The sequence below is a fragment of the Hylaeus anthracinus genome, unplaced genomic scaffold (assembly GCF_026225885.1).
Source record: "Hylaeus anthracinus isolate JK02 unplaced genomic scaffold, UHH_iyHylAnth1.0_haploid 12002, whole genome shotgun sequence".
Classification (NCBI taxonomy): Eukaryota; Metazoa; Arthropoda; class Insecta; order Hymenoptera; family Colletidae; genus Hylaeus; species Hylaeus anthracinus.
In genome coordinates, this window is record NW_026534349.1 from 14,988,289 (window position 1) to 14,998,299 (window position 10,011).

At 38.5% G+C, this 10,011-nt stretch overlaps 1 protein-coding gene across 7 annotated transcripts in view; it reads right to left on the reverse strand.

Annotated features, from left to right (window-relative positions):
- The window catches only part of LOC128891697 (uncharacterized), an 88,069-nt gene extending 78,959 nt beyond the window's left edge, over positions 1 to 9,110 (reverse strand). Inside the window, exons 1-4 of one of the 7 annotated variants that reach the window (XM_054151414.1) lie at positions 8,254 to 9,110; positions 4,213 to 4,626; positions 2,169 to 2,570; positions 1,257 to 1,555 (exon numbers count right to left, since the gene is read on the reverse strand). In XM_054151414.1, coding sequence (XP_054007389.1) covers positions 1,274 to 1,555; positions 2,169 to 2,570; positions 4,213 to 4,593 — 1,065 coding nt within the window. In that variant the 5' untranslated portion in view covers positions 4,594 to 4,626; positions 8,254 to 9,110 and the 3' untranslated portion in view covers positions 1,257 to 1,273. Of the gene's footprint in view, positions 1 to 1,256; positions 1,556 to 2,168; positions 2,571 to 4,212; positions 4,627 to 5,465; positions 5,943 to 8,253 lie in introns of those variants that run through there. The other 6 variants (XM_054151415.1, XM_054151413.1, XM_054151412.1 and 3 more) reach the window with 6 other exon arrangements.
- Between the last annotated feature and the right edge of the window lie 901 nt (positions 9,111 to 10,011).

Consider the following 10,011-nt stretch of genomic DNA (forward strand, 5'->3'; position numbering starts at 1 on the left):
AAAAATTCGTGCTTTTATTCTTTACGAATTTAAACTTGGCAGTAAAGCAGCAAATGCAGCAAGACGCATTTGTAGCGTTTGTGGGAAAGGTGCTGTTAGTGAAAGAACCGCACAGAAATGGTTTAAAAGGTTCAAGGAAGGAAATGAATCGGTAGATGACGAACCGCGTTCAGGGCGTCCATCTGTCATCGAAGACGAAAAATTCATCGAGTACGTAAGTTCAAATCCAAGAAAAAGATGTCCCGAGCTTGCTCAAATATTCGAATGTGAAGAATCTACCGCAAGAAAGCGAATTCATTCACTTAATTTTCACAAAAGATTGAGCAAATGGATACCGCACCGTTTAACGGATGAGAACAAATACTCCCGCCTGAGAATTTGCAATATCAATTTATCGATCGAATTGTAACTTGTGATGAAAAGTGGGTGGAATATGACAATGTGCGACGATCACACCATTGCCTTCAGAAGGGGTCATATGCAACAGGAACCATACCAAAATCGAGTCTCCATTCGAAGAAAGTGCTGATCACTGTTTGGTGGACTACACGAGGTTATCGTTCACGTTGATTTTCTTCCACGTGGCAGACTATTACTGCAGATACTTAGTGCAAAGAAATTGATGAAGTCATTGATGAAATTGACGATAAATGGTGATTATTTCGTTGAATAAACCTACGATTTAAAACAGATTTGAGTATTTGTATTTTTCTATGAAAATCCGCACGAACTTTTTCCGGTACCTAATATAATACATATATAATCTAAGAATAACATAATTCGTGAAAAGTGAAAAGAATGTTCTCTGCCAATCAGAAGCGATCACGAAGAATCACGAATCACTGTGAAAAATCATCGTGATTGAGAATGAACGTGATTGAATCGCGAGTGATTCAAAAGTAGCAGTTCACGCCATCTTTAGTCGTTATAGGCTACGGCCAACGACAAAGGACGACAGCGGACATGTCAAGACAGAGTCGAACAGAATGACGACTTTTCAGCATCGACGCGCGGCGTAGCCTCCTAATCAAAGTGCAGACTATTAACCCTTTGCACTCGAGGCCTTTTTTTCTGGTATCTACCAGCAACTCGAGATGTTTCTTAGCATTCTATTCCCATAAATTCTATGCTATCTAGATTTGATAGTAAGGTCACCTTTACCTCACCGACGATCGTTTTATCGACACTTCGAGCTCCAAAGAAATTAAACCTAAACCTAAAGAAACATTAGTTATCGTAGATTTGCTGCGTGAAACCTCTCGAGTGCAAAGGGTTAACCGTCCAGGTAAAGGTATACCTCGGTACTCGCGTAATCGCAGCCAATGTGCAGGGCCACCAGCTGCGTTATAAACGCGACTAGCCAGAACCACATGTTGCATATCATTCGCCAGGGTATCTTCGACCAAGGCGACAAGATAACCCAATCGATGATAAAATACAAGTTGCTCACGCTGTGTACGCTCAAATTTCCCAGCCAAAAGAACAAGGACCACGAGTAGATACTGTTCAGCAACTCGGCGGTCAACATTAATTCGTTGTGCAGATCCTGGATAGTCTTTCATGGAAAAAAGAAACAAAAACATCGAGGCACGTCTATCGTTACTTTCACCCAGCCCTGGCCAACACGCGACCCGCCACGTTAAATTGTGCGGCCCGCCGGGTGATTTCGAATTTCTATTGAAACTTTTGTTTCTCGTTGTATATGTGCAAAAAATATTGAATAAATAAAAATTTGCATGTGTCATTGCTATAATGCGCAAATGCGATTACGAACTCCAGTTCAATGTATATCTGATATCTACGAACGCCAAATGTTACTGAATGAATCGGTTTCAATTGGTAACCATCAGTAACGTTCATTTGTAATTTGAATACAGTTACTCGTATGCAATAAATGAATAAAGAAGCACACATTTTTGCTTTTAGTGATAGAGGAGAGTGGAACAACGACGTCGAGCGGTATTTTGTATATGTATTATATTTTTTAACATAATGCCAATGTTATTGTTTAACTTATATGTTTACCTAAAGTGCGGCCCGCTGTATCTTTACGCGTCATCGAAGTGGCCCGTGAAATTATTCGAGTTGGCCAGGCCTGTTTTAACCCTCTCTCTACGATCTGTACGACAGCGGACCCTACGATCGCGCTTTATCGAGACGAAACGAACCTTTCTACTGATGGTGGTGCTCTTGTAACCAATTTTCGGCGGTAGGTTCTCCCTCGCCATCCGATTCAGCTGATGGAAGCGCTGCCCGACGAAAAACGTCATTCCGGCGAATTTGTACACGGACATCGTAGTGCCCAGATAAATGCACATGTAGCTAACGTTAAATGACCATTTTTCAGAGTACGCGTATATTCCGCTAAGATTAATTATGGTCCAGACGACGGTTTGGATTACCAAAAGAGCCCAAACAGCGATCTTGGTCTTTGTTTCCTTGAGTGGATAACCCAAGCTGGCCAGCCTTTCGTCCAAGTCTTGAAGAGCGTTCCAAATGCGAAGAAAGGAGCGTCTACTGAACACGGTCGACACGAGTTCGTACATTGCCACCAAGTAGTTGACGATCACCTGCGATCACGTACCTCTTTAAATCGGATTTCCGAGAGGGCACGGTTAAAGGTCAATTTGTATTATCCGTTCAGACACGACGCGTTTCCGATCAGTTCGGTTCCGACAAATATTATTTTGTGTTATTAAACACGAGTGTTTATAACTACTGTTTATAACTAATAACGAGTGTTTATATACCGTAATGGATCGGTTCAAACGCGTTCCGTTCCAGACATACAGTGGGTGTAGAATGTATTCGTACACCGATCAATTTCCCAAAAAACTGTTGTGTGAAATTGTAGTTTCTTAACTTCTTTTTTTATAATCAATGATATTTTACAGATTCTTGGAAGTCTCTAAGATAGATATCGTCCAAACAACATTTGCTACTTAATATAATTTATGAAATTAACAAAAAAATGCGAAAAGTTATGCGGCTTCAGATAAATGGTTTGAAGCAAAGATAAAATCATCTATGCGATGTCACTGGAGGACAAAGTAACGATAGAAAACTTCGTCGTTGAGTCTGTAGTATATGTATATATTTTGCATTCTTAATTGTTAATTTTAACTCTTATCATTTTAAATAATGCTTATCATAACGTATTTTGGAAATTTTAATTTTGAAATGTTAAATTTAAATTATAATATTATTTCCTTATAACTTGTTTCAGTGTAAAAAATGGTAACAACGATACCCAGATGACAAAAGTAATATTATTTATTTATAATTATTGGTTACAAAGTAAAGTAGGTTGAATGATCTAGAAATATTATTCTTGTCACGTCACAGGAGGAAATCTTTTCCCGTTATCTTTGCTTCATTTCGATTACGCCCATCAATTTCCCAAAAAACTGTTGTGTGAAATTGTAGTTTCTTAACTTCTTTTTCTATAATCAATGATATTTTACAAATTCTTGGAAGTCTCTAAGATGGATATCGTCCAAACAACATTTGCTAGTTAATATAATTTGTGAAATTAACAAAAAAAAAATGGGAAAAGTGGGTAAAAGTATAGAAGCAATAAATATTTGTACGATTCTTACGACGAACCATTTAGAGTAGAGCTTGTAACGTAAACACATTAGTTTATTGCTCCGTACGGATTAGAAAACGTCAAATTTCCATTAAAAAGACTTAAAAAATGCTCTAATAAAGGAAAGAAAGAAGATCCCCCTCCCGAATAACATCGACATTTATGATAGTTATTTTAATGCCAGAAGAGTTGCAATAATTATAAAATCAAATTTCGTTTTTTTTTTTTAAATGCAGTTTTAAAAATTAAACACTCGCACGAATAGTTATTGCTTTTGTATTTCTATCAATGTATTGTTTTCTCTTGTTGATTTCTCACTTATACAAAATACCTAATCTTTTCGAACTGTATCTATTCTGTATCTATTCTATTCTAGAGATTTCCAAGAATATGTAGAATATCATTGTTTATACAAAAAAGAAGTTAATAAATTACAATTTCACATAGTTTTTTTGGATATTGATCGGTGTACAAATACTTTCTGCACCCACTGTAAATCAACGTTAAGGCGACTCTCGGCGCGAAAAGGTATCGAAAAATTCGTATTGGATTTTTGATTTTCATTATTGCGCGGTAAGCCGATATTACGATTGTTTGGAAACGGTAAACGGGCGTTCTCGTACCTTGACGGTCTCGACTACCGCTACGATCGACTTATCCCGTTTCGTATCGATGAATCTCAGATACACCATGTATATGATGTACGAATAAAGAACGAGGAAGGCGAGAGAAAGTACGAGGCAAATGTTCGATACGGTCATCCGATCGCCTGCGAAATCGTACGGCGCCAAGCCGAACACTTTCATGATGCATACTAAAGGATAAATCGCCGAATATAACGGTGAATCTGGTCCGCGATACTTTTTCCCTCGATTCTTCTTTTCCGCGTTCAATTCCACGAACGTGGTTTCCACGTCGAAAGGTTTCACGCGTGCCTTTATGTTTCGAACGAGATCCTTTCTGGTCAAAGGATTCACAGAAGTGTTTCTTTCCAGGAGCGCCATTCGTTTCGCGGGCTACTTTTCCGCCACCTCGAGCTGCAAGAAAAAAAGTATGCAAACGTTTCATTAGTCTTGGACACGGACGATTAAATCGTTCGATTCGATACGATTCGATCCGATCGCGAAACCTTTCGTTTGCCCAACGACATCAAAGAAATGGATACAGATAAACGAGGTCTTCTAACGAACATGTTAGCGATCGGTCGATATATTGATTTTTCGGAGACAACTGATCTACCGTTGTTTCGGCCAATGACCGGTTCTCGAAAGGTGGAGACAGCTGAGCGGGCCGAGTGGCGGCAAAGCGTCAGTGGCTCCAAAACGAATATCCTACCGATGGTAACGCATGAATGGGGCAAGCAACTTGACGTTGCATTGCTATGATTGGTGATATGCCATATTATATTAAACATTAGAATAAATGTTCTAGAAAGATCTGGTAACGGAACGGGGAAGGCTCTGCCCTCTGGAAAGAGGACTGTGTTGAAACACACGGCACTTACCCTAGAACTTTTGAATAAAACGGACGTATATTTCTTTCACAAATAATTTAAAACGAATATTTCTAACAAACACGATTCGATGCGTTTATCAATACCCGTCGTGTGCACCGTGCGCGATCTAAATTATACAGGAAAGTGTGACGATCCCACGCTCCAGCTGCCCCAAAGACTCCCCAAGAGCCCCGGAAAACATAACTCTCGCTATCTTCGTGGTCCCTAATAGGGCCTCGAAGACTTTCGAACATGTCACCCCCATTCAACTAAGTGATTCCTGACGGGACACCGATATTCCGTACATGTAACGCCAATTAACGCAGCCATGTTAAAACTACGAAAGATCACGTAGTCGTAAGAAAACATATGTATAAATACCGCCTCCTACTCCAGAATGAAGCTGTTCTTGAACGACTTTCAACGTATCCACGTGTGAAGTTCTTTAAACTCCGTCTTCACCTACGTTTTTCTCTTTGAAGAGTGGCGATCCTTTTTTATCGCTAAGTGTCACATTCGGTAATTCAATTTTCCCGTGACAAAAGCGTGGACGCGTTATTGTAGCGAAACTTTCGTACATAGTCCATTCGAAAACATTGCGAGAGGGCTGCTGACTGTGTAAATATTATTTCTGTAAACACGTGTCGCCTCGCCGCGTCGCACCGCGTATACGTATTCGCGATCGAACACGTATGCCAGTTGTCTCTAACGGAAGAGTAGAATATTAATTGGTCTCGTTGTTACAAAAAAAATAGCTATTTATGTAAGTTGCGAAATTAACAAGAAAAAAAGGATTAATCGATAGAAATGTTGAAGCAGTAAGTATTCGCACGACTGTTTAATTTTTAAAACTTCATAAAAAAAAAAAACGAAATTTATATTAATTTACAAGTATACATATAATACTTCCTTCATGTACGAAAAGTTTAGTTGTTTTGTACAAGTGAGTATATAAGTATTATATCACTATAAGTATTATACTATATACTATAATACTATATACTATAAGTAAATAAGTATTCGTACAAGTACGAAATTTTTAAAACTGCATTAAAAAAAAAAACGAAATTTGATTTTATAATTACTGCAACTCTTCTGGCATTAAATTAACTATCATAAATGTCGATGTTATTCGGGGTGAGATCTTCTATCATTTCTTTATTAGAGCATTTTTTAAATCTTATTTACTGGAAATTGATGTTCTCTAATTCGTACGTAGCAATAAACGAATCTGTTTACGTTACAAACTCTACTGTAAATGGTTCGTCATAAGTAGACTGCGGATCTTCATGCAAAATAAAATCTTCGCGAACGTGCCTACAAAACTTGAACCCAAATAGGAATTTATTTTATTCTGCAAATGTTATAACATGAACTTTACTTTCAATCTTTTTTACGGTTCAAAAGCTGAGACTTCGAGGAAGTTTTTCCCGAAAAGTGCCCGCCAAACAACTATGTCTTTGAAACCGAGAAACGGATAGAGAAAAAGTCAGATTTTTTGAAATTTTCCACAATGAAAAGTTTGACCTAATTTTTCACTCGTTAAATCTTCGTAATAAATTTTGCTTTGACGTCAGAGAAATGGGAAATTTAACTCTCTTTCGAACGGTATACTTAGTTTTAAGTTTGCACTGTAATTTGATGGAGTTATGGTCGTTTAAAGAGTGCCAAGTCGAAAACTCAGAAAAAATATTAAAAGTGAAAATTCTCGAGAATAAGGCGACACAAAGAAAATGTCTAAGAGCAATTGTTTGTTGGAAATTTGTTCTAGAATTGACACCCTGCGTATGTCCGAACTTATACGTAGACACCCTGTAGAGAAGAGGTACGTCCTCACCGATTTCAATGATTTTTAAATATGTCTAGAAATCAACATTTTTAACAACTTTTTCCTGTACATATAACCGTCGCTTGATCTTAGTTTCAGAGATATTTGCACTCTTTGTTCAATTAAAAGAATAAATTAGTGTATCATATCTACCGTATATAGGCAAATATTCAGGCAAGTTAATTTTTAATCCTTTGAAAGTAATCCGTTCAGTAACTACGTCAGTGTCAAACTAGATTTTTTCTGAGCCTAAACAATGGCGTAAACAATCGCCGATTGAAGACTCCACGCTGCCGCAGACGCGTAACTATACGCAATATTCATTGTTGATATCTAGTAGCAATGGTATTTTGCAAATATCTCGGAAACTAAGGCCGAGCGACGGTTATATGTATAGGAAGAAAAGTTGTTCAAAATGTTGATTGCTACAGCATATTTAAAAATCATCGAAATAGGTGAGGATGTACCTGTTCTCTATAATTATTAAATACATAATAATGGAGTTTGTTTACGCTAGTTTTCGACTTATTCTTTCACTCTTACGTCTTCTCTATGTAAATTTACCTTTTTCTTACGTAGCGCACCGAAACTACGTAAAAATTAGTAGGCGCTCGATGCATGCACATTTTCGAATTCAAGCATCGGTGTATGGGTGAATTAACAGCGCGAAACGAATCGCGCTCGTTCCAGCCGGCTATCTGTCACCTCTTCCGGTGCATGGAACGTGCGCTATCGATTTCACATACATGTATGTATATATATATAGTATATATTACTTTCGTTGGCAAAAGAGGAAATTTTCGGCACGACCGGATCGCAAACAACCCGGAGAACTCGTATCTCGCTTGCGAATTCGTTACACCGTTTAATTTATTGCTCTACCGGCAGTCATTTATTTGCTAACGTGTTCGGACCACGAAACGTCGCGTCGATCTTTACAAATTTTAGATGAAGGCACTCTACGTTCAATAGAGATGAACTTTTTACCCTAAACGAAACAAGTGCCTACAAAATTATACATGGGTACTCGACGCGAGCTTTAATATAAAGCATTGTGTATACATATTGGAACAGCGAGCAAACGAAGTTGATCGAAATCATTTTTCAGAAAATTTTAGATGAAGGCACTCTACGTTCAATAGAGATGAATTTTTTACCCTAAACGAAACAAGTGCCTACAGAATTATACGTGAGTACTCGACGCGAGCTTTAATATAAAGTATTGTGTATACTTTATTGTGTATATTGGAACAGCGAGCAAACGAAGTTGATCGAAATAATTTTCCAGAAAAACGTTCAATTTAGAGTATCACGTTTAAACGGCAAATCCTATCGAGTTACCTGGTCGATGATGATGTCGAGGTCGAGGTCGAGGTCGAGGTCGAGAAGCAGCTCTTTCTTTCTTTCTCAGGGATTCGACGTAAACGTCGAGGACGAACTGCGGAACGGAATCATTCTCGACGGCGCAGTAAGTGGTCGAATAGTCTCCGAGCAACGGCACAAATAACACCCGGAGATCCAAATGGTTCGCGGTTTTCCATCGGTCGCGATAAAGCGGAATTAAAGCTGCAAGAGTAAACAATCGTGCCGCTAGCACGGGCACACATTTGCCATCAGTCGCGCCAGGATTCTTCCTGCCGTCGGCGTTGCACTTCGCGGTCGTGTCATTTGGATGTCACTCCAGTGAGCGAGCGAGCGAACGATCAATTATTAAGCCGATAAAGTGGACATATCTGTGCTGGTATCTGGGACGAGACGCTAATCGAGCATTTTCCAATGAATTATTCCAATAAAATATTACCCATCTCTGACTGCGATTAAATCTAAAGGATACGTAATCAAAGGGTGCCGAGATAGGTGCGCGATATAATCTCTGGAATGTAGCAGGATTTACTAGAATACGATTCGGAAGCGATCGGCAAACGATGAATTTCATTCAGCTGACCGTGCGATACATACGAGAGTGTCGTTCGAATCGCGTTGAAATCGAACCTCTGCGAGTCCACTCGACAATCACCGACACGAACACGAGATAAGAGTCCGTTTCGTATGCAAGAATCGTAAACAATCGTCGGCACGCTAACGACCGCCGTATGTTTACGTTCCTAGTCATTTCTCTAATCGATGTTAAAGCATTTGACAACGGGAAGCGGTTCTGTTTACCTTATCGCTACCATTTATTGTCTTCCTTTCGAAGACGAAACATTTACTTCCATGTATGTGTTCCTGTTCCGTTCTCTTCCGGAAAGTTCAACAACATTCATTCATTTATTTCAAGTGCGTAACTTATTATACAAAGTTATTGCACGACTGCATACTTATTATTAGGTTGTCCGAAAAGTTTCTTTCGCTTTATTAATAAGTAATACATGCACGATAGTTTATGTTTTATGTTACATTACTGAATTGTGCACGATTCACTTTGCTCCATTATTGTTACAACATGAATATCTATGAAATTAGATTGTTTATTTATATAAACACGACCACATCAAATAATTGAGTGCAACTCGCGAAAGAAACTTTCAGGACAACCTAATGCTAGCTTATTTCCATTCTTCTTATCATCGTCTTACATAAACGCCTGCATTGTTTTAATACTGTTTGCAGTGTCGGTGCGTTGTCAATACGCTCTAGCCACGTAGCAATGCTAGACTGCCGAAATATGGCTCCCCTGGAATTTGAGTAATGGATAAGTTTTGTTTCCGCAGAGCTAATATTACACTAATGTCACTTTCACTAAGCTTCTTGTCACGACCCATTACGAGGATAGCGATATAACAAAGCTCTAGAAATTGAACGTAATAACTCCATGCAAATTCACGGAACACTAAAGAATATGTAAACCTAGTTCAAGTGTGCTATCATTTTGTCTGCGTCGGATTATGTATTTCTCTTCGAACTAAGGGAACTCATTGAAGTAAAGTCAATCTATGTTATGTTTACATATTCGTAGAAGGTACGTTTTACATATAACTCAGAGTTTTCACGCAAGCATAATCTTAACACGAGATATTAAAGATAGCACAGATGTGCTATCTTTTTGTCTGGGAGTGTATAACAGTTTCGTATGGACGATCACGTTCGTGCAAAGACTGT